Source organism: Dermochelys coriacea, chromosome 24 (assembly GCF_009764565.3).
Source record: "Dermochelys coriacea isolate rDerCor1 chromosome 24, rDerCor1.pri.v4, whole genome shotgun sequence".
Taxonomy (NCBI): domain Eukaryota; kingdom Metazoa; phylum Chordata; order Testudines; family Dermochelyidae; genus Dermochelys; species Dermochelys coriacea.
Window position 1 is genome coordinate 12,789,416 of NC_050091.1, and position 23,395 is coordinate 12,812,810.

The 23,395-nt window shown below is 58.4% G+C and overlaps 2 protein-coding genes across 3 annotated transcripts; both read right to left on the minus strand.

Moving 5' to 3' along the window:
• Positions 1-6,116: 6,116 nt before the first annotated feature.
• Positions 6,117-9,954, minus strand: LOC119847793 (ly6/PLAUR domain-containing protein 5-like). Of its 2 annotated transcripts, XM_043502065.1 has the most exons (6): positions 9,784-9,954; positions 8,672-8,824; positions 8,066-8,242; positions 7,771-7,902; positions 6,388-6,922; positions 6,117-6,321 (listed from the first exon to the last, which is right to left on the minus strand). In XM_043502065.1, the coding sequence occupies exons 1-6, from the start codon at positions 9,860-9,862 to the stop codon at positions 6,177-6,179; spliced, it is 1,221 nt and encodes a 406-aa protein (XP_043358000.1). In that variant the 5' UTR covers positions 9,863-9,954; the 3' UTR covers positions 6,117-6,176. The 2 variants fall into 2 exon arrangements, with proteins under 2 accessions (XP_043358000.1, XP_038238808.1); XM_038382880.2 differs by having other exon boundaries at positions 6,125-6,922.
• A 7,774-nt stretch (positions 9,955-17,728) lies between these two features.
• LOC119847635 (urokinase plasminogen activator surface receptor-like) lies at positions 17,729-21,183 on the minus strand. The gene is made up of 7 exons (XM_038382569.2): positions 21,065-21,183; positions 20,118-20,228; positions 19,726-19,872; positions 19,475-19,624; positions 19,061-19,198; positions 18,696-18,842; positions 17,729-18,364 (listed from the first exon to the last, which is right to left on the minus strand). Exons 1-7 carry the CDS (start codon positions 21,111-21,113, stop codon positions 18,105-18,107), a joined length of 1,002 nt encoding a protein of 333 aa, XP_038238497.1. The 5' UTR covers positions 21,114-21,183; the 3' UTR covers positions 17,729-18,104.
• Between the last annotated feature and the right edge of the window lie 2,212 nt (positions 21,184-23,395).

Below are 23,395 nucleotides of genomic sequence, written 5' to 3' on the forward strand. Positions count from 1 at the left end.
CCTCCCTTCCCCCTGGCTCAGCCCCATGGCCTGACTACCCCAGTATCCTGCCCCCTCCCTGCCCCCTGGATCAGCCAACGGGCCCTTCTACCCCGGCATCCAGTCTCCCCATCACAGTCTGCGAGTGGCCAGTGCCAGCAGCAGGGAGGGGTCTGGCCTAGGTGCTGGAGACGATGTGGGGCACCCCCGGGGAAGCAGTGCCCCTTCTCTTCAATAGTGTTGAGGTTCTGGATGTAGGAGAACTTCGGCTGCACGCAGGTTTGCAGCACCATACAGACCTTGGCATCCCCTAGGAAGAGGTGAGGGGGCTGGTACTGGGGAGAGAACCAGGAGTCTTGGCTCCCAGCCCCCGAACCACTACCCCACTTCCCTCCCAGAATCGGGGATTGAACCCAGGAGTCCTGGCTCCCAGCAACCCTCCGGCCCTGCTCTAACCACTGGCCTCCACTCCCTGCAGTGTAGCACCCCCTGCTGAGCCCTGCCCCCTGCCATCAAGCCATAACCCAGCCCAGCCCTACTTAGCATGAGCTGCCAGGGGTGGTGCACTGGACAGCCCCTGTCCAGCCCGCTAAAGCCTCAGTCTCCATCCCAGCTTGCCAAGGGAGCCAGGGTGTCCACATCCTGTTGCTAAGAGGACATGGGGTGCCAGGCAACTGCTCCTCACCCTTCTTAAAGAGCCAGAGGCCTGGCCGTGGGTGGCACCCCCCAGGTGCCCCTTTCTTTGAGTCATTCTCCCCCCATGTAACCTCCGCTGGGCCCCAGCAGGGAAGGGAACGGCTACAGGAATAAAGCAGCTAGCTTCAGGGTTGGAAACATAACACTGGGATGTTTCACCTGGCGCTGAGATGCAGCCATCTCTGGAGTGGGGCAGGCAAGGGTCAGTGACACATAATGCCGCATGGCATTGGCTCGGCTGGCACTGAGATGCAGCCACCTCTGGGGCGGGGCAGCCGGGGACCAACCGCACAGTGACACAGAGTCAATGGCAGGAGGGCAAGGGGGCCCTTGATCCCATCGAGGTGGGGCCATGTCCATAGGGTGGATTTATGACAGCAGAGGAGAAGAAGGAAGCTGCTGGGGTTGTCTGGTTGTTGCAAAGTGCCCAGAAGGGGGCCGGGCGCAAGGTTATTGGAGTCCAAGGTCTGTTCTTCAGCCCCGGGCCGGGTGGGCCCATCCCTCCTCTCACCGCCGGATTGTGCAAGAAAAGCACAGAGTGGTTGGGGCCGCCACAGCTCACAGCTGAGAGCCCTGGGCACCGGCCCTGCTGGGATCATCCACTGTACAAGGAGAGCACGGGCAGGGGAGAGAACCCAGGAGTCCTGGCTCCCAGCCCCCTCTGCTCTAACCCCTAGACCCCACTCCTCTCCCAGAGCCAGGTAGAGAACTCAGGAGTCCTGACTTACAGCCCCCCCACTCTAACCACTACACACCACTCCCCGAGCCAGGATAGAACCCAGGAATTCTGGCTCCCAGCCCTCCCTGCTCTAACCACTGGACCACACTGTCCTCCCCAAGCCAGGGCAGACCCCGGGCATCCCTCACCGATGCTGATGGCCTGGGACGGGTGCCACTGAAGCAGTTCCTGTTCTGCCCAAGGCACTTGATCTTCTCAGCAGCAGGGCAGGCCTCCTGGATGGGAGCCAGAGACACCAGGCACCCAACGCTGTTGGGCAGGGGCTCTGGGTGGGGAGACGCACCTGAGAGGTTACTGCCCCTCCATAAGCCAGGCCCTGCCCTGGGGCAGGATGGGAGCTGGCACCCCCTAGAGGGGACAGGCCCTGTGCCCCATTCCCCACCCCCCGAGGCCGGTGCCCCCTAGATGCCCGGAGCTGCAGTTACCTGCCTGGCTCCCGGACTCTCCCAGCCAGTTGCGGAGCCTGGTGTTGCAGACGTGGTGGCAGGAGTAGCCAGGCAGGTTGGGGTTAGACGATGCCGAGGTGCCCGAGAAGGGGCTTTTGGGTGCACCATGGTCACCGTCCAGTTGCCTGGAAATCAAAGCTGGGGGTGGGGGGTGAAGAGAGCAGCGGAAAACAGCCCCCAGGCGAGCTCACGGTGAGGGCCAGATGCCACCCACCCTTGGTACAATCCCCTCTTCCAAGGCCAGCTGGCACCAGCCGGGCGGAGCTCCGGGGCCCATCCACGGTGCAGGCCTAGCCCTGCCCCCTTTCTGTCTACACACCGACCCAGGACCCCACCGTGGTGGTCGAGTCGGAGTCAAGCCCTATCGCTCTGCAGTGTAGACGCAGGGGCCCTAAACCGGGGGCCAGGGCTCAACCCTGCCTAACCCAGAGTTACCAACGAGTGTAGACGCTCTGTGTGCCGTAGACCTGTGTGAACTGGGGCAGAGCTATTAGACAAACATCCCAGCTTGACTGAAAACTTGGCCTGATGGAGAATCCACCGCCCCACTTGGGAACTCACCCTCACCATTAAAAATGTCCATCTTATTTCCAGTCTGAATCTGTCTTGCTTCAGCTCCCAGTCGTCAGGTCGGGTCAGACCTTCCTCTGCTGGACCGAAGAGCCTGTTTTCAATAGTTGTTCCCTTCGTAGGGACGCATGGACGGGGATCAAGTCTCTTTGTTTAGCTAAATAGCTGGAGCTCCTGGAGTCTCTCACTCAAAGGCAGGTTTTCCGCCTTTTACTCCGGGAACCTTGCCCTGGGTTTGCCAGCGCCGAAGGCAGAGCTGCAGGGGATGGTGAGGCTTAAAGGGAGTTAAAGGGGCAGGACTAGTCCTAAATCCTGAGATAATCTGGTGTAAATGGGGAGAAAATCTGGTTGGAATGGGGAGGGGCTATGGTGGAGATGGGGAGAGGCTCCAGTGTAAATCAGGAGTGGCTTTGTTGCAAATTGGAGGTAGCAGCATTGCACATGGAGTATAAATTATGAGTTACTGCCATTGAAATGGGAGTAAAATCAGTGTCAATCCAGAGTCAAATCAGTGTCAGTCTGGTAACTGAGATGTGGAAATCAGGAGTCACTCCAGTGTGAAAGAGGAGTAATGTCACTGTAAATCAGGAGCAAATCCGGTGTGACTAGAGTAAAACCAACCTGAAGCAAATACTCACCAGCAAGCACACACCATACAACAGAACCACAAACCCAGGAACCTATCCTTGCAACAAAGCCCGTTGCCAACTCTGTCCACGTATCTATTCAGGGGACACCATCATAGGGCCTTATCACATCAGCCACATTATCAGAGGCTCGTTCACCTGCGCATCTACCAATGTGGTCTATGCCATCATGTACCAGCAATGCCCCTGTGCCATGTACATTGGTCAAACTGGACAGTCTCTACGTAAAAGAATAAATGGACACAAATCAGACGTCAAGAATTATAACATTCAAAAACCAGTCGGAGAACACTTCAATCTCTCCGGTCACTCGATTACAGACCTAAAAGTTGCAATTCTTCAACAAAAAACCGACTCCAACGAGAGACTGCTGAATTGGAATTAATTTGCAAACTGGATACAATTAACTTAGGCTTGAATAGAGACTGGGAGTGGACGAGTCATTACATAAAGTAAAACTATTTCCCCATGTTATTTCTCCCTCCCACCCCACCCCGCACTGTTCCTCAGACGTTCTTGTCAACTGCTGGAAATGGCCCACCTTGATTATCACTACAAAAGGTTTTTCTCCTTCCCCCCTCCCCCCCCCGCTGGTAATAGCTTATCTTAAGTGATCACTCTCCTTACAGTGTGTATGATAAACCCATTGGTTCATGTTCTCTGTGTGTGTATATAAATCTCCCCTCTGTATGTTCCACCGAATGCATCCGATGAAGTGAGCTGTAGCTCACGAAAGCTTATGCTCAAATAAATTTGTTAGTCTCTAAGGTGCCACAAGTCCTCCTTTTCTTTTTGCAGATACAGACTAACGCGGCTGCTACTCTGAAACCAGTAAAACTAGAGTAACTGTTGTGAATTGGGAGTAACTCCAGGGTAAAATTGAGAGTAAACCCATTGAGCAATCGGGGATAACTGCAGTGTAATTCAGGAGTCACTGTGGTTTAAATTGGGTGTAACTATGGAGTAAATTAGGAATGAGACCAGTACACGTCAGGATTAGCTCCTTTGTAAATAGTGAGTAACCCTGGAGTAAATGTGGCGTAACTCCAGTGTAAAAGGAAAGGAGCCCTGGTATACAAGAGGATCAACTCTGATGTAGATTTAGAGTAACTCCAATGTAAACTGGGAGTGAGTCAATTGCAGATCAGAAGTAACCTGAGAGTATTATCACTGCCAATCAGGAGTAACTCTAGTGTAACTGGGAGTACTCCGGAGTCGACTGGGAGTAATGCCCATGGAGCATAATCCCAGTGGAAATTGGGAGTAATTCTGTAGCAGTTACAGGCCCCCCATCAAACTCGTCTCTGTCTCGTTGCAGCACCCGCCAGCCCCGCCCTGTGCTTCCCACGGATCCCGCCCCAGCAGGCTCTGCCGCATCTCTCCCCCGCCCCGTGGCTCAGCGGCTCCCCCTGCTGCCTGGTTCCCGGAAGTCCCGGGGAAGCCCCGGGGGCCCCGCCCGTGTTGATGCCCTCCACGCAGGTGCGGTGCTGTGGCTGGCAGGGTGCGGTGGGGTGAAGGCGCCGTCGTCAATTCTGCTGTAGTTGTAGCATCTCAGGGCGGTGCCTGCTGCATGAGAGAATCGGGGGCTTATGGGGGAGCCATCTGGGAATCCCCCTGGGTTTGGACACAAGGGCCCATCAGGAGACAGGAGTCAGTAGCAGGGCCCCCTGACCGGCCGGGGGGGGGTTGTGTCACAGAGGGATGAGTTCCCCCCCCATTTTGCCCCCACCTCACTGGCCTCGGGCAGAAGAAGCCCCAGCTTTGGCCTCGTGCCAAACACTAGATGAAATTCCATGTCCCACCTCTCCTGTCCCAGAGCGGGACAGAACCCAGGAGTCCTGGCTCCCCTCCCCATGCTCTAATCACTAGACACCCCTCCCCTCCCAGAGCTGGGGAAGAACCCAGGAGTCCTGACTCCCGTTCCCTGCCCCCCACCACGCTCTAACCATTAGCCCCCACTCCCCTCTCAAAGCTGGGATGGAACCAAGGAGTCCTGGCTCCCAGGCCTGCTTACTTTTGAGCTCCGTTAACCCACCCCAGTACCTTGTATCAGGAGAGCCGATGCCAGGAGATAGGGCGGTGCCGGTTCCCATGGGTCATGGTGGCTCAGCCTGTGCTGGGGTCCAGAAGAGGGTCTCGGCTGGGCTGGGGGGGTGGCTGTGACGGGGGATCCCGAAGCCCCGCTCTGTGGTCACAAACTGCATATGAGTGACAGGGTAGGACGGCCAGACTGACAAGGAGCGGCTGCTTCCTGTGAATGACCCCCCCCATCTGCTGGCCCCCCCAGTGGTCCTGCTCCCCCCTTGCTCCTCACCCCTCTAGCTGGCTTCTGGCTCCCAGCCAGGCTGGGGCTGGATAGAACCTGCTCTGTCGGCAGAATGTAGGAAATCATCCACCTGGGGGCCTGGTTACACAGGGACCCCTCGCCCGGCGCTGAGATGCAGCTGTCTCTGGGGTGGGGCACGGGCTGGTTACACAGGGACCCCTCTCCCAGCGCTGAGATGCAGCTGTCTCTGGGGTGGGGCACGGGCTGGTTACACAGGGACCCCTCGCCCGGCGCTGAGATACAGCTGTCTCTGGGGCAGGGCAGCTGTGTAACGACTCAAGGGAGCGAAGGGGGGCTGGTAAGAACCAGGGAGGGGGGGAGGTGTTCAGTATGGAATTGTCTAATTTGAAGTCCCACCCGGATGCCTGGGTCCATTTTTCAGTTTTCCTCTACATTTAAAGGGCCCCTGCCTTTTTTCTCACCATGCTAACGAACGGGGGCTGGAGGGGAGCAATTCTCTCCCTCCCCTCTATACTGCGATGGGTTGGGGTGGGGGTGAGTCCCATCTGTGCCAGAGGGGGGGCTGGCATGTCCCCTCCGATGGGGGACCTGAAGGGGGCTGTGGGCCAAGTGGTGGATCTAAGTGGCACAGGGCCAGGGGGCTGCAGAAGCAAGCGGAACCACAGAACATGACCCAGGCCAGCGGCCTCAATTCTCCGGTACCAGGATTCCTGTCACCCCCGCACCCCGCCACCGGAAAGAGACCAGCTGGGCGATGCAAGGGTTTGTGGGTAAGAGACTTTATTAAAGAGAGAGAATGGGGGGGAGGGAATTTAACCCCCCCCCCACCTCTGGGAGCCCTCCCTGTAAATGTGGGGAAACTGAGGCATGCAATGTGGGGGCGGGAGGAGGCGGAGTGACTGCCTCATAGCTACTAAGAGTTGGGGAGAGAACCCAGGAGTCCTGGCCCCCAGCCCCCCCCCCGCTCCAACCCATTATACCCCACTCCCCTCCCAGAGCTGGAGAGAGGACCCAGGTGTCCTGGCCCCCAGCCCCGCGAGGGCTATCCCTAGCACCACTAGTAGGGGGCAGAGGCGTAGGCTGGGCGCCTGGGAGCTGTGGGACTGAGGATTGGGGTGCTTGTGGCTGGGGCGGACGGTGGATGTGGGGTAGCTGTTTTTGTTGCCAGGCTCGGTGGGGCGCGTGCGGGGGCGGGTGCTGTGGGGCGTGTCCCCCTCGTAGTTGGGGTTGAGCAGATCCATGCTGTCGTTGTAGTCGGTGTGGTCTAGGTAGGGCAGCTCCGTGGCTGCCGTGCTGTGGCTGCGCCCGGGGTGTTTGTGGCCTTTCCTGGCCGTGGCGTGGGCGAGGAGGCTGTAGCCGGGTATCCCGGTGGGGACATGGCCCGAAGAGATCTTGTGGCCCAGGGAGACCGGTGCCAGGGCCCCCTGCCCGTTGCAGTAGCTGCCGGAGCAGCAGGCGCCAGCCTGGCTGAGCTGCAGGGGACCGAAGTGGCGGCTGGGTGGCATGGCGCAGGATGGGGCCTGGCAGCTCCACATGAAGATGGGCACCGTGAGCTTCCCTGGGGGCACAAGTGGGACGTGTGTGAGAGGGACGCCAACCTTCCCAGGGTGCAATGGGGCAGCCACTATGTGCCATGGGGCAACAGGCATTGTGCCAACCTTCCCAGGGTGCAATGGGGCAGCCACTATGTGCCATGGGGCAATGGGCATTGTGCCAACCTTCCCAGGGTGCAATGGGGCAGCCATTGAGAGGTCCACAGCAAAGGAGTGGTTGGTATGGCATCCTTCCCACAGTGCAATGGGGGCAGCCGTTATGTCCCATGGGGCAACGGGCATCGTGCTGACCTTCCCAGGGTGCAATGGGGCAGCTATTATGTGCCATGGGGCAACGGGCATGTGCTGACCTTCCCAGGGTGCAATGGGGAAGCCACTATGTGCCATGGGAGAGGGACATCGTGCCAACCTTCCCAGAGTGCAATGGGGCAGCCATTATGTGCCATGGGGCAACGGGCATCGTGTTGACCTTCCCAGAGTGCAATGGGGCAGCCATTATGTGCCATGGGGCAACAGGCATCGTGCCAACCTTCCCAGGGTGCAATGGGGCAGCCATTGAGAGGTCACGGCAAAGTGGTGGTTGTCACGCCAACCTTCCCAGAGTGCAACTGGGCAGCCGATGAGGCCTCCATGGCAAGGAGGCAGTGGTTGTACCATCCTCCCCAGAGTGCAATGGGGCAGGTACAGGGTGCATTGGGGGCCGGAGGCAGCACCCTGACCCAGGCAGTGCCCCGGCCAGTTGTGCCGTCCTGGTCACTGGCGTGTGGGGGTTGCAATGCACCCCAAGGGCAGCAGGGGAAGCCAGTGTTGCTGGGGTACAAAGCCCAGCGTCACCCCACTGCTCCCCACCCACCTGCTGTGAGGGTGCCGTTGCCGTGATAACAGCGGGTGTCGTCCCCGTCGCACGTCACCCGCTCCAGAGTGTGGGGCTGGGGGCCGAGGCTCAGGCCGGCGTAGCACTGGGTGGGGCCGCTGGGGGCCGGAGCTGCAACGAGACACAGATCAGAACCGGTGCCCCCCCAGAGGGGACAGGCCCCGTGCCCCATTCCCCGCCCCCCAGAGCCAGCCAATCCCTGCCCCGGGGCCGGATGGGAGCCGGCGCCCCGCAGAGGGGAGAGGTCCCGTGCCCTGTTCCCCATTCCTGTTACCTGTGCCCTGGCCAGGGCTCCCCAGGTCCAGCCCCTTGGCATTGCACTGGTCAGACTGGCAGTAGCGGACATCAGCCTGGATGTGGAGGAATCTGCTGGGCCTAGCGGGGGGTTCGGTCCCTCCCTTGGGGTTTCCATCTCTGCACCCCCTTTGGATCAGAGTCACAGACATGCCCCCTGGAGAGAAAGAACCACACGAAAGGCAGGTGAAGACAGTAGCAGGGAATTCCACAGACCCTGGGGAGGGGCCCATCTCTGGGGAACTCCTGGAATCAGCCCCACGAGCCCATCTACCCTGGAATCCCGCCCACTCCCTTCCCCTCTCGGCTCAGCTCCATGGGCCCATCGAGCCCTGTGTCCCGCCTCCTCCCTGCCCCTTGGATCAGCCCCACGGGCCCATCTACCCTGGTATCCCGCCCACTCCCTGCCCCTCTCGGCTCAGCCCCATGGGCCCATCGAGCCCGGTGTTCCACCTCCTTCCTGCCCCTTAGATCAGCCCCACGGGCCCATCTACCCTGGTATCCCTCCCCCTCCCTGCCCCCTGGGTTCAGCCCCCTGGGCCCATCAAGCCTGGTATCTGGCCTCCCTGCGCTGTGGGGTTGTTACCTGCTCTGAGGGTGACGGCAGCCTCCATGCAGGCGCTGTGGGTCGGGGTGCAGGACTCGGTGCCTTTGGGGGTGACGACGCTGTCGAGGCGTTTACCCCCCCGGTCGTGGAGCAGGACGGAGCTGTGGCTGTGACACTGCAGGGAACTGGTCTCTGCAGGGGACAGAGACGTGGAGCGGGTGGGCACCGGGGTGTGTGTGCGTGTATGTGTGCACGTTTGTCCCTGCTGCCCCCTGCTGGAGGGGACGAGCGCTGCTCTGTATGTGTGTGTGAGATTGTGTTTCTCTGCATGCCATGGTGGGTCTGTGTGGACGTGATGGTTTGTGGGTCCCTCTGTGTGTTAGTGGTTGCGGTGGGTGAGAGAGGCGAGCAGTGTTGTGTGTTTAGAATTCTGTGTGTGCACTCACAACAAAGTCGGTGCCTGAGCCAGCGAAACAACAATACCACAGGATGTGCCCACTAGGGGCTAAGCAGGGGGAGTCCTGGCTCCCAGCTGTGTCCACTAGGCCACCCCTTCCCCTCCCACAGCCAGAGGGAGAACCCAGGAGTCCTGGATCCCAGCCTCCTCTTGCCCCGGCTCTAACCACCAGACTCCACTCCCTTCCCAGAGAACCCAGGAGTCCTGGCTCCCAAACCCCCCCCCCACACACTCTATCCACTAGGCTCCCCCTCCCCTCTCCTCCCAGAGCAGGGGAGAGAACCCAGGAGTCCTGGCTCCCAGCCCCACTCTCACCCACTAGACCTCACTCCCCACCCAGGGAACCCAGGAATCCAGGCTCTTGGTACCTGGGATCAGCAGTCCGGGCTCCCAGCCATTCCCCCAACACCAGACCCCACTCCCCTCCCAGGGCTGGGGAGAAAACCCAGGAGTCCTGGATCCCAGCCTCCTCCCGCCCCAGCTCTAACCACCAGACCCCACTCCCTTCCCAGAGAACCCAGGAATCCTGGCTCCCGAACCCCCCCCCCCCGCACACTCTATCCACTAGGCTCCCCCTTCCCTCTCCTCCCAGAGCAGGGGAGAGAACCCAGGAATCCGGCTCCCAGCCCCCCTGCTCTGACCCACCAGCCCCCACTCCCCTCCCAGGGAACCCAGGAATCCAGGCTGTTGGTACCTGGGATCAGCAGAGCCGAAGCCAGGATTGCCAGCAGTGCTGCCGCTGGCACCCCATGTCCCGCCCCATGGCCCTCCATGGCCCCAGAGAGCCCAGTTGCCGGAGAGGTGCAACCCGCCCGGGATCTGTGCAGCTGTGTCCAAGGGGGTGAGTCTCAGCCACGTACGGATGTGTGTGGGGGGGAGCTTCTAATTTATAGTCCCCCTCTCCCGCGCGCTGCTCAGCGGGATTGCACCACGGCGCCACTTCTGCAGCTCTGGTGCAATGATCTCATTGGGCAACTGGTACCACAGCAGCCCCTGGCTGGAGACAGGCGGTACCCAGGCCCTGGATGTGGGGGCAGCCGGGGTGCCCCAGAGACACCCCCCCTGTGCCCAATTTCCTCCCCGTTCTCCTCGCCATCCCAGTCCCCGTCCCTCACGCCCGGGGGGAGGTGTGGCCCAGGGGGCCAGCTTACCTGTATCACATGCATTGCTTTGTTATCCTGCTTTATTCTATTTAGTAATAATGCAAGGAACCAGCTGGCTTTGATCCTGTAAGATTTGCCTTTCCTAGCTAGTGAGAAGCTTGAGACCTATAACCTTTGGCACAGGTAGACTTAGGTATTTCATAAGTTATAGGTTTCAGAGGGGTAGCCGTGTTAGTCTGTATCAGCAGAAAGAACGAGGAATCCTTGTGGCACCTTAGAGACTAACAAATTCATTTGAGCATCAGCTTTCATGGGCTAAAACCCACTTCATCAGATAAATGCAGTGGAAAATACAGTAGGAAGATGGATAGATAGATATACAGAGAACATGAAACAATGGGGTTTGCCATACACACTATAACGAGAGTGATCAGTTAAGGTGACCTATTATCAGCAGGAGAAAAAAATATTTTGTAGTGATAATCAGGACGGCCCATTTCCAACAGCTGACAAGAAGGTTGTGGGGGGCCAGACTGATGGGAAGATGAGGACGGTGACGGTGATGAGAAAGATAATGGTGAGCAGTCCAGCGTGTAAGGATGGCCGTCCAAATGTATTTTCTGTGTTATCTCTATCTGCCTCATTGAGTTTAAGTGTGTGTATAACTTTGCTAAACTATTAATAAATTATATCTTTATATATGTGGAGAGAGTTCCGATGGTGTAAGTGTTGCACCTGTGAACATCGGGGTTCCCAAATTATATGATAATTTTACAATAATCTTACTGGGCTTGATCTTGGGACAAGAACCCGTTAATCCTCAAGTTACAATTATATATACCCAGCTTTGGGTCAGACTACAGAGGTCAGGTGTTCGGCTCATGATCTGGTTGGGGGGCTGCCCCCTACTGGAGGGGCTGAGCCCTGCTCTGTGTGTCAGTGGGTGGGTTCGACGACCCCAGCGCCTGGGTGGGCAACGGGCCCGGAGCCGAAAAATCCAGCCCCACATGTGGGCGCTGGCCAGGGGGGAACCTGGGCTTGAGGGAAGAGGGACACTAGGGCTGAGACCTACACAGGAATCCCCCCCACACACACATGGACACACCCAAACACAGCCTGACACCCACATATACACCCAGCCTCACTGGTGTGCACACACAATCATGCCACAACGGCTTGCATGGGTGATGCGCTAAATCCGCGAGCGCAGCAGGGAGCAACGCAAACACCCAAGCTGGTGTCATGCTCGACACTCGGTTTCTCCAGAAAATGGCTCGTTCGGACCGAACCTTCTGCCCACGTGGCACCGGGCTGGCTTCACCCGCTGAGCGGCCGTTTGACTTCAGCATGGGCTGGTCTCAGGGAAAACCAGCGATGGGCGAGCTCAGGGGAAACTCTGAACAGGCCTAAAACGCTCTTGCAATTTCTCAGGTGAAATAACTAGTGTGTCTGCTGCTGGCTTTGAGAAAGGCCCCGAGCCACACGGGCTGGGGGCGCAGGAAACCCGCCGGGCCAGCAGGTAACTGGGCATTTTAATACCGCCACATATCACCGACTAGGGCGAGGGGCGTTGGCCAGACACACAGCAGGGGACTGGGGAGCAGCGACTCCAGAAGGGATTCGGGGCATTGGGGGAGAATCAGTGAAACAGGGCCGCCCTGCATGACACTGAAGCCAGACGGGCTAATGCTGTCCTGGGCTGGCTAAATGAGGATCTCAAGGTGGAGCAAGGAGGGGATTCTCCCTCTGGAGCTGACCCAGGGGTGACGCTGCCAGGCCCTGGGTCCAGTTCTGGGGCGCACAGTAAGTCAGGGAGAGGTCAGTCAGGATAAAATGTAGGGTTAGGGTTAATATTTGAGATCAGGGTTCAAATTTACATTTAGGGTTACAGTTCACTTGAGGGGTAGAGTTAAGATGATAGGTTTAAGGTACACGTTAAATGTTAAGGTTAAGAGAAGTGCTCAGGTTCGGGTTAGAGTTTCTCCTTAGGGTTAGGACTGGGTTTGGGAGTTAGGGAAGAGGATACAGAAGACGTGATTTTGACCTGCATAAATTCAGAGAGGACTCTCAAATGCGATCCTGTGAGGAGCCCTGCCGTGAGAAGGGTGATCTCAGTGTTTCTCTCCCAGCCTTACACAAAGAACCTGGGTTCATGCTAGGAAATACAGGGTGTCTCTTCTAAAGAGGGGGATATGCAAACGGCGGTCAGAGTGTCCGGTTTAAATCTGTCCCTCTCTCTGCCCAGGCTGCCCCCGGAGAGACAATCCGCAGCCCCCTGGCTCTGTGCAGTTACCAGTCAGCCCCCTGGAGAACTTTCCCTGCCAGCACCAGCGACAACGAGGCTTTGGTTACATTGCGCTCTCATTGCAGCAGCTCGGGAACAGATTTTCTTCCTTTCCATGGGTTGTGGAAGCAGGGGATTATTATGCCAGTGCCCGCGATACGAATGTTCCCCATAACGCATCTTTATTCCAAGGTGCCGGGTCCCAGGGGTTGCTGGAGTCTGGAGGGGATGTGAAAACACCCGGAGCCTCTCTCCGCCTCTCCTGTAAAGCCTCTGGGTTTGCGGTCACCATCTCCCGGATGGAGCGGGTCCGTCAGGCCCCTGAGAAGGGACTGGAGTGGGTCGCTGTGACGAAGCAGGACTGTTCTTAATGTTTCCTCTGAATATTGTGGGGGTGCCTCAGTTTCCCCTAGGCAGTTCTTAAGTATCTAGGGGGTGGGATAAGGGTGTACGATCATTGCAGAGCCCTAGAAGACAGGTGTGTGCAGGGATCTGGGCACAGAGAATGGCCTAAACCCTGTTTCCTGGCCACTGATGGCCTGACCCTTCCCTCCTGCAAGGTGAGAGCTAAAGGGTTGGAGAACAAAGGAATCAGGTGCCCTCCTGGCCCAGGAAAGGGACAAAGCCCAGAGGAGGAGGGGCTGGAGAGAGTTTCAGTTTGGGGCTGGCTGTGGACATGGAGTGAAGTGCAGACGTGGTTGTCTGGCTCACTGCCCCCCAAATGGACTTGGCTGAGGGGTCCTGTTCTCTGCACCTACAAGCTCTGTTTTAATCCATGTTCCTGTCATCTAATAAACCTCGGTTTTACTGGCTGGCTGAGAGTCCCGTCTGACTGCGGAGTTGGGGGGCAGGACCCTCTGGCTTCCCCAGGACTCCGCCTGGGCGGACTCACTGTGGGAAGCGCATGTAGGGGCAGAGGATGCTGGATGGTCCGAGGTCAGACCCAGGAAGGTGGAAGTTGTGTGAGCTGTGTGTCTGCTCAAGGAGAGGAGACTTCCCCAGAGTCCTGACTGGCTTCGTAGGGAGCAATTCCAGAGCATCACCCGCCTGGGGACTCCGTGAGTCGCCCGTATCAGCAGCGCCCGCGGGAGTAGCACACAGTATGGTGATGCAGTCAAAGGGCGATTCAAGAAGACAGACATTAGCAAACTCGGGGAGCTAGTAGGTCAGATCCCACGGGAAGCAAGTCTAAGGGGAAAAACCATTGAAGACAGTTGGCAGTTTTTCAGAGACATTATCACTATAAGAAAAGGAGGACTTGTGGCACCTTAGAGACTAACAAATTTATTAGAGCATAAGCTTTCGTGAGCTACAGCTCAAATGCATCCGATGAAGTGAGCTGTAGCTCACGAAAGCTTATGCTCTAATAAATTTGTTAGTCTCTAAGGTGCCACAAGTCCTCCTTTTCTTTTTGCGAATACAGACTAACAAGGCTGCTACTCTGAAACCTGTGATTATCACAATAGCAAACTATCCCACTGCATAGGAAAGATCGGAAGTCTGGCCAGAGACCACCCTGGCTTAACCAGGAGATCTTCAATGGTCTGAAACTCAAAAAAGAGTCCTACAAAAAGTGGAAACTCGGTCCAGTTACAAAGGATGAATATAAACAAATAACACAAGTATGTAGGGACAAAATTAGAAAGGCCAAGGCCCGAAACGAGATCAAACTTGCTAGGGACATAAAAGGAAGCAAGAAAACATTCTACAAATACGTTCGAAGCAAGAGGAAGACCAATGACAGAGCAGGGCCATTACTCAATGAGGGGGTAAAGACAAAAACAGAAAATGTGGAAATGGCAGAGGTGCTTCATGACATCATTGTTTCGGTTTTCACCAAGAAGGTTGGTGGCAATTGGACGTCTAACATAGCAAATGCCAGTGAAAATGAGGTAGGATCAGAGGCTAAAATAGGGGAAGAACAAGTTAAAAATGACTTAGACAAGTTCGATGTCTTGAAATCACCAGGACCTGATGAAACGCATCCTAGAACACTCAGGGAGCTGACTGAGGAGATATCTGAGCCGTGCATGATGATCTTGGGAAAGTCGTGGAAGACGGGAGACATTCCAGAGACTGGAAAAGGGCAAATATAGGGCTCGTCTACACAGGCACTTCACTGCTCTCCCTGAGGGGTGTGAAAAAACACTCCCCCCCAAGTGCAGCAAGTCTCAGTCATGCTGGAAGGGCGTAACGAGTGGGGTCCCGCAGGGATCAGTTCTGGGTCTGGTTCTGTTCAATGTCTTCATCAGTGGTTTCGATCATGGCAGAGAGAGTACACTTATAGAGTTTGTGGATGATACCAAGCTGGGAGGGGTTGCAAGTGCTTTGGAGGACAGGGTTAAAATTCAAAATGATCTGGACAAACTGGAGAAATGGTCTGAAGTAAATAGGATGAAATTCAAGAGGACAAATGCAAAGCCTTCCACTTAGGAAGGAACAGTCAGTTGCACACACACACACAATGGGAAATGACTGCCCAGGAAGGAGTCCTGAGGTAAGAGATCTGGGGGCCAGAGTGGATCACAAGCTAAATATGAGTCAACAGTGTAACACTGTGCAAAAAAAAGCAAACGTCATTTTGGGATGTATTAGCAGGTGCGTTGAAAGCAAGACACAAGAAGTAATTCTTCTGCTCTACTCCACACTGATTAGGCCTCAACTGGAGTATTGTGTCCAGTTCTGGGCACCACATTTAATTTAGCCAACTTTAATTTTTGTGAGAATAACGAGCAGTCCTTGTGGCACTTTAGAGATTAACACATTTATTTTTGTGATGATTTTAAAACCTGAGTTATATTTAATAAAATGGTCGTGAAACATTTTTCAGTTTTTATGATGGTGCCATACAGCCCCCCTTCGCCCTCATGGTCTCAACCTTTGTTGGCCCTCACCCCACCATATATTCAAACACCCCCCCCCAATTTCAATTCCCAGGGAAAACACTGGTCAGAGCAGAGTCCCGAGGACGATTTGAAGGTTTGAAGCCCTGCCGCAAAGCGAGCGACGCCAGGAGCTGAGCCCAGGGCAGGCTCCGGGGGCGTCGTGCTCCCCGTCTGTCCGTCCCTATGCAGGGAGCAGATTTGCTCAGGGCTGGTCAGTTGAGCAGAGGATGTGGGCACATGAGCCAGCAGCTGAGGGTTGAAGCTGGATAAATTCATCCTGGGAATAAGGCATCGGTTTTAACCAGGGCGGGGAATGAACCGTGGGGATGAGATTCTCCATCTTGGCAGTATTAACTCCCGTGGGGCTGTGTCTCACAGCTCTGCTCTGGCTCCTGCAGGGACCAGGTTGGGGCAGGTCAGAGGAGATTGGACGCGATGTAACAGGATGTGAGTTTCGTGAGTCAGGTGGACTGAAAGCTTGTGACAGGAGGTGGTTTTCGCAAGGCAGGCTGGGCCGCAGGACACCCGGGCTCTCACCCCAGCTCGCTGCTGGCTGCCTGCAGGCCTCGGAGCCCGTCACTGCCCTGCTGCAGGGCTCAGTTTTGCCATCTGTCAAATGGGCGGAATGATCCTTGTAGCACGTAAGGCCTTGGGTGGAGGTGGCTGTGTCTGAGGAGCATCTGGGGCCCTGATCTCAGCCAGGGGGTCCCTGGGGCATCTGGCACATAGTCACCCCTGATTTTTGTCTACTGCTACCAAAGCATGAAGAGCAAATACCACTACACCGAGCTACACAACACACATGACACAAACTCACAGCGACACACACAGACTGAGCATGAACCCATGCTGCCTCGCCCCCCAGTCCATATAAAGCCACGCGCCCCCCCCAGCGCCCTGGGTTGTTGTTTATTGCTGGGCTGATGGAGTCTGGTTGGCTTGCTTGTTGCTTAACGGCACCTTTCCCAACGAGGGCTGATGCAAGCAGGGAGCCGGAACCACCCCATCCCCGGGGGTGTTTCAACAGCCCCTGTGTCTTGGCAAAGCCCCAGGGTCTCATGTGGCCGCTTTCTAGCCCTGTGTGTGTAACTGTCAGGTTCAAAAACACTGACACAAACAAAGAGCCACCAAACAGCCCGGAGATCAACCCCACATATGCAGGGATGCAGCCACCTCTGGGATGGGGCAGCACGGGGGCTGTTTATACAAAGCAGTCAAGGCAAGACAGTGATGGGTTGGGGCGTCGGGGGGAAGGTCGGGGCAGGATGAATGTGTCGGGGGACTGGGGGCAGTGTAGGGTGAGGGTCACAGGGACTTGGCGGGGGCAGGAAATGGGCCTGGTGTTGAAGGAGGGCTGGGGGGAGGGAAGAGAAAGCAAATCAGGGGGGTGATTGGTTTCAGAGGACAGGGACTCAGAGGAGGGGGATGGGGTCCAGGCTGGCTCTGGGAGGGGAGGGGAGTCTAGTGGTTAGAGCAGGTGGGGGCTGGGAGTCAGGACTCCTGGGTTCTGGCCCCAGCTCTGGCTGGGCAGGACTGGGACACAGAGCAGGGCTCACCCCGAGCAGGGCTCACCCCCAGCAGGTTGGTGGCAGGGGGACAGACACAGACTCTTGGCAGAGAAACAGACACCGTCCAAACTCCCCCCACTCCCAGCCTGCATGGCCAGCGGACCTACAGCACTACCCAGATGTCTGAATGCACAACCACACACCCCACACCGCAGCCTCTGCAGCCACACACACAACACTTCCCACGGAAGAGCATCACACACATAATCATACCTGCCCTGGCAAAAATATACACCAAAAAACAACCAGAGAAGCAAACACAACTTGCAAATGCACCCCCCGCCACAGTTACACCCAAACCCACCACAGTCTCCACTACACAGTGCTCCATGCACTATCCATCCACACTCACAACCTCTGACAAATACACCCACAATACAACACTTCTAACACACCAACAAAGCCACAATCAGACATGCTCACAATAGAACCTGAACACACACACAATGCAACATAGTCAAACAAAGCTACAATCACACAAACAAGCTGCCAACACAATGCACTCAAATACCTAGTGCCACAAACATGCAAAACAAGGCAGCCACAACAGGTCCCATGGTGTGTGTGTGTGTGTGGGGGGGGGAGGGTATGCAGGTGTGATTGTGAGGTGGTGGTGGGATGTCACACAAAACACACACATGCCTCCATGTTCTCACTTTCCAGTAGCCCAGGGAAATCCAGGTGCCCCCCAAATCACTCCATGGGGCCTCCCCCCCTCTGCTCCTGGAGCCAATACTGCCCTTTCCCCCAGCACAGACCCGGACCCACACAGGAACTGCAGGCAGCGCCAGGGCGGGAATTACAATAAAATAAAGTTTATTAATGAAATAACAAAACCACCATAAATTATAATAAAATAACTATCATCATAATGATAAAACACTGGGTCGCAGCCTGTCAGCTGCCAGCAGAGGAGTGAGGGGCTGGGGAGGGACCCCAGCGGATGGATTGAGTTGGACAGGTCTTAGCCTAATGGGAAAATAAATTATAGACCTTCAAACCCATGGAGATATTCCAGGGGAACAGGGGTGGCTCACACAGTGTGTGCGTGGGGAGAACAGATTCATTGGACAGCCAGCCCCCCCTGCTCGAACCACGAGACCCCCCTCCCCTCCCCGAGCTGGGGAGAGAACCCAGGAATCCTGGCTCCCAGCCGCCCCACTCTCCACGGGGCATCAGGAGCTGTGGGGCAGCAGGATGAGCACGGCCAAGAGGGCAGCGCCGTAGAGCAGGCCTGGCTGGGCCCCGAGCCCGTGGCCGGCCTGGCTCCTCCTAGCCGGGGGGAGGGCGCCCGCCTGGATCCGGCTGTTGCAGAAGTTGCCCCGGCAGCAGCGGGCCTGGACCCCGGCCAGGCGCTTGTAGATGGAGGTGTAGGGGGTGTCGCACCAGGTCGGGGTGGCGCAGCCCTTCAGCATGGCGCCCGGCCCCCTCAGCGCTGGGGAGGGAGGGCAGGAGAGTGAGATGGAGCCTGGAGCCAGCCCCCAAGTTGCCACCCAGCCCCCTGGAGTGAGATGCCCCCACCCTGTGCCCCAGCTGAGCCCCCCAGCCCTCCCATGGCCTGGTGTCCCCAGCTGAGCCCCTTTCCCAGCCTGGTGCCCACTGCTGAGTCCCCAGCCCTGCACCCCCACCGCATGGCACCCACTGCTGAGTCCCTCACCCTGGTGGCCCCTGTCCTTCATCCCTCTCCCCCCACAGAACCATGGCCCCTGCCCCACCCCCCACAGCATGGCACCCCCTGCTGGTTCTGCAACCCTGCGGCTACTCACCATGGCTCCCCACAGCCTCCATGCAGTGGGTCATGGGCCCCCGGCACTGCAACCGGGTAATGTTTTCTGGGGTGCAGCCATGGCTGGAGTTCCCTTCGCAGGCAAAGCAGGTGACTCCGTTCAGGGGCAGGGGGGATTCCTGGTAATCTGAGGGGAAACTGGGTCAGAATGGATCACTGGGCAGCCCAAAAACCAGCTGGTGCCCCTCACTCCCGACCCGCAGCCCCTGCCAGCCCAGCCCTGCCCCCTCCCCCAGTTCTACCTGTGCCCCTCACTCCCGACCCACAGCCCCTGCCAGCCCAGCCCTGCCCCCTCCCCCAGTTCTACCAGTGCCCCTCACTCCCGACCCACAGCCCCCAGGTTACCATGAGCATCATTATTGCACAGGCTGGAGTTGCAGCATTGCAGCAAGTAGAAGTTGTCCTGGTTGTGGAAGCCCAGGGGCTCCTGGCACTGAGAGATCTGCCCGCAGCCTTTGATACGCTGCTCGTCCTGGGGAAACTCTGGGGACAGAGAGAGCAGGGGTGAGGTGGGATCTGTCCCCTCTAGGGAGTGCTGGCTCCCATCTGGCCCCAGGCTGGGGACTGGCTGGCTCAGGGTGGCTGGGAATGGGACACAGGGCCTGTCCCCTCTAGGGGGCGCTGGCCCCCATATGGCCCAGGCTGGGGGGCTAGCTGGCTCAGGGGGTCTCCAGCAAAGAGGCAGAGGCCTGTCAGGCTCTGGGGCCTGGGCCCCCTATGTGGGGCGGGGAGGGGGTCTCGGGACGGGTCCCTACTCACCTTCAGGCATGGAGATGGCTGTGATGTCCACGCACTGCTCCCGGGGGTCCAGGCACCGGATCCGCATCAAGGAGGGGCCGGAGCAGGAGTGGTCGGAGGATGAGCAGGAGAGGCAATCCAGGCTGGTGTTGGAGGGGAAGGAGCTCAGAGCTGTGGGGGGAGAGAGGCGGGGTGAGCAGGGGAAAATGGGACCCCACGGGGGAGGGGGAACAGACTGGAGGGGAAGGACCCCGCCGGCTCCATGGACTGACCGTTTGGCACCCCCTGGTTGCAGAGGTCGGTCGCGCAGTGCTCCTCCGCCAGCATCACAATCTGCCCGTGGGAGAAGAAGGAGATGGAATTGTTGGGTTTCCCCTGCTCGTCGCAGCCCTTCTGGATCCGATCGGAGACCCCGGAGCCTGGGGGAGAGGAGGAGAGAGTCAGAGCCATTGGCAGGGCTGGGTCGGGGGAGCCTGCGGCTGGGCTAGCAGGGGGCTGCGGGTCGGGAGTGAGGGGCACCGGCAGGGCTGGGCCAGGGGAGCTCAGGGCTGGGCTGGGCGGGCAGTGGGCTGTGGGTCGGGAGTGAGGGGCACCAGCAGGGCTGGGCCAGGGGAGCTCAGGGCTGGGCTGGCAGGGGGCTGGCTGGTCACTGGGGGGCACTCACGGGAGATCATGGTGAGGGCAGTTGTGCGACATCGTCCCTGCTGCTCCCCACAGTCCTCCATCTCCTGGCAGCTCTGGTCCCCATCACAAGAGTAACATCTCAGGGCAGCCGCTGTGGGGAGAGACGTGGAGGAATCGGAACAGAACCCAGAAGTCCCACCCCCCCCAGATCTAACCACTAGACCCCACACCCCTCCCAGAGCCAAGGAGAGAACCCAGGAGTCCTGGCTCCCAGTCCCCCTCCCCGCTCTAACCAGATCCAGTCCCCAGCTGATGGTGAATCAGAGCTAAGGGGAAATGAGTGGATGAGTTCACGTCTTCATCCCTCTTAGAGGGGCCCCCGAACTCTGGTGAGGATCTGCTCCTCCAGGGACTCCCGGCCCTTCCATGGGGGAGGGGACCCCCCAGCTCACAGTTCTCCCCTGGGGCAGGGCTCAGCCTCCCTGCCGAGCCCTACTTGACCAGGGAAGTGGCCAGCCCCTCCCCCGCTGGGTTCTCCTCCCGCCCCCCCTTCAGGATCTGACTCAGGGCTAAGAGCCGTGACAAAACCGCCAAGCGGCTCCCCGCGTTCGCGGCCCACCTGGCCACCGACTCACATCCTGCCCTGCCACCCCCTGCTGAGCGGGGCAAATCCTGCAGCCACAGCTGCACCTCGGAGCTGGGGAGAGAACCCAGGCGTCCGAGCACCCAACCCCCCCCGCTCTAACCACTAGACCCCACGTCCCTCCCAGAGGGGGAGAGAGAACCCAGGCGTCCGAGCACCCAACCACTAGACCCCACGTCCCTCCCAGAGCCGGAGAGAGAACCCAGGCGTCTGAGCACCCAACCACTAGACCCCACGTCCCTCCCAGAGCCGGGGAGAGAACCCAGGCGTCCGAGCACCCAACCACTAGATCCCACGTCCCTCCCAGAGCCGGGGAGAGAACCCAGGCGTCCGGGCTCCAGTACCTTGGCTCAGCAGCGCCCCCAGCAGGATGCAGCCCCACGCAGACTCCATGGCCTCGGGGCTCGAACCTGCGATCCCGGCGCGATGGCTCCGTCCTGCCTCTGGCTGATGTGTGCTGCCGTCCCGCGCCGGGGCCGCCTTAAGAACCTCCCCCTGCCTCCCCCTCCGCGCCTGGGACACACCCCTCCCCCCCCCACGGCTGCGGGGCTGGGCCGGGGAGCCCAAGAGTGGGGCGGGGGCTCTTCGGGGAGGTGGGCTAGAGCCGGGGGGGGCGTAATCTGGGGGATAAACAGCAGGGGGTGCTGGGGGGCTCCACTGGAAGGGGCTGGGGGGTTACCTCGTGGGGGCTTTTAGGGGAGGTGGGTAGGGGGGGTATCTGGGTGAGAAACAGCAGGGGGTCCTGTGGGGGGGGTCCCCCGGGGCAGGGGGTCTGGTTGGGTTGTTCCCTTGGGGGGCTCCCAGAGGGAGGTGGGGTGGTTAGAGCATTGGCAGGAAATTGGGGGGGGAACAGCTGGGGGGTCTGCCTGGGGACAGGCAGCTGGGGGTTACCCTGTGGGGGCTGCCACAGCATTTGGGGGAGGGGGTGGATGGTCCTGTGTGGGGTGGTGACCCTGCTTCATGTCACCCCCTTGTGGCCAATGCCAGTGGAGGGTAAAAGCTCTACTACTGCTGCTTTCTGATGGCCGGTGGGCTGAGGAGCCAAAGGACCGGGGCTTTCCAGTCCCCCCTCCCCAGAACATGGCTCTGGCCCAGCTGGGGTGCCCCATGGACTTTTATGGGGTGCAGAATCCTGGGGTGATGCCCTGTTACAGCACCAGAATAGGAGTGGTTAGAATGAGGGGACTGGGAGCCAGGACACCTGGGTTCTCTCCCCAGCTCTGGGAGCAGCGAGGGGACTTTTTCTGGCCTGTTGTATCAGGTCAGGCTGGAAGGTCACAAGGTACCTTCTGGCCTTGGAATGCGTGTGTGTGTGTGTCAGTGTGTGTGTGTGTCAGTGTGTGTGACACATGCCCGTTTACAGAAATCCCCAGCTAGCTTGCGAAATGGAGCTGATTTGAGCAGAACATGGATGGAAGAAATTCAGCACCAGGCCCAGACGCCCTCCTGCCCACTGGGGTGTAGCGAGAGATTGTTCAAGATCACAAACACACACACACACACACCCTGGTTCTTGCATGTGCACACACACACACACACAGTGGTTTGTACATACAAACACACACACACACACAGACACACCAGCTCTCTCTCTCTCTCTTTCTCTCTCTCTCTCTCTCACACACACACAAACCCCAACTGACACACATCCTGGTTGTCGCACACACAAATGCCCCCATGCCACCCCCCCCATAAAACCGTCTTGTTTTATCAAGCAAAAAAAACTATTTGTGTTCAGCAGAACCCAGAAAAAGGAATTAGACAAAAAACCCACAAACCACTTCCCGCTCCTGAGCTGCTCAAAACTAGCCCCGGTCCTGCCCCCCTCGATTCCACCCCTTCCCATCCCCCCACTCCCATCCCCCCACAACTTCCAAGCCCCCAGCCTCACTTCCCCTCCCCCACAGCCCCCTGCCCACCCCCACTAGCCCCACTGCCCAACCCCCAGCACCCCTTCCCATCCCCCCACAGCTTCCCACCCCAACTCCACTTGCCCCCTGCCCCCCAGACACAGCCCTGCTTCCCACCCCTCTGCCTCCCCACCAGGACACTGTCCAGGGGTGGTTGGTTGCTTGCCCAATGTGGCTGGGGGTTTAATGAGCAGTCAAGGATGGGACTTTAGCCTCTGGCCTGGCTGCCCCATTGCCCTGCCCCACAGTCCTGGCTCACTGGGGACCAGTCCTCTGGCCAGGGAAACATGCCAGGGGAGCTGCTCCCCGGCCTCCCGGCAGAGCTGAGGGCTGATGAGTCTTTAACCCCGAGGGCTTTTCTCCACCATGTTGCTTGGGCCTTTGAGTTCAATGGGGGGTCAACGCTTCGGAGCCACCCACGGGCTAGACAGGTCAGTGGGAGGCCAGATGCCAGGGTGAGGGCTGGTGCAGAGAAAGCTGGGAGGGATGTGGCTGGGATGGATAAACCCCTGCACAGATCCCCGCCTGAGATTGGACCCTGTTGTGCCGCGTGCTGCACAGACCCCCTGACAGAGATTGGGGGCCTCCCATTGTTCCAGGTGCTGCACAGACCCTCCCCCCACTGAGATTGGGGCCCCATCCTTCCAGGTGCTGCCGGGACACATGGTGAAAGCAGACCCCATCCCCAGGAGCTCCCAGCCTAAACAGACACAACAAGGCTCATTCTCCCACATTGTACAGCTGGGGAAACTGAGGCGGGGGCAT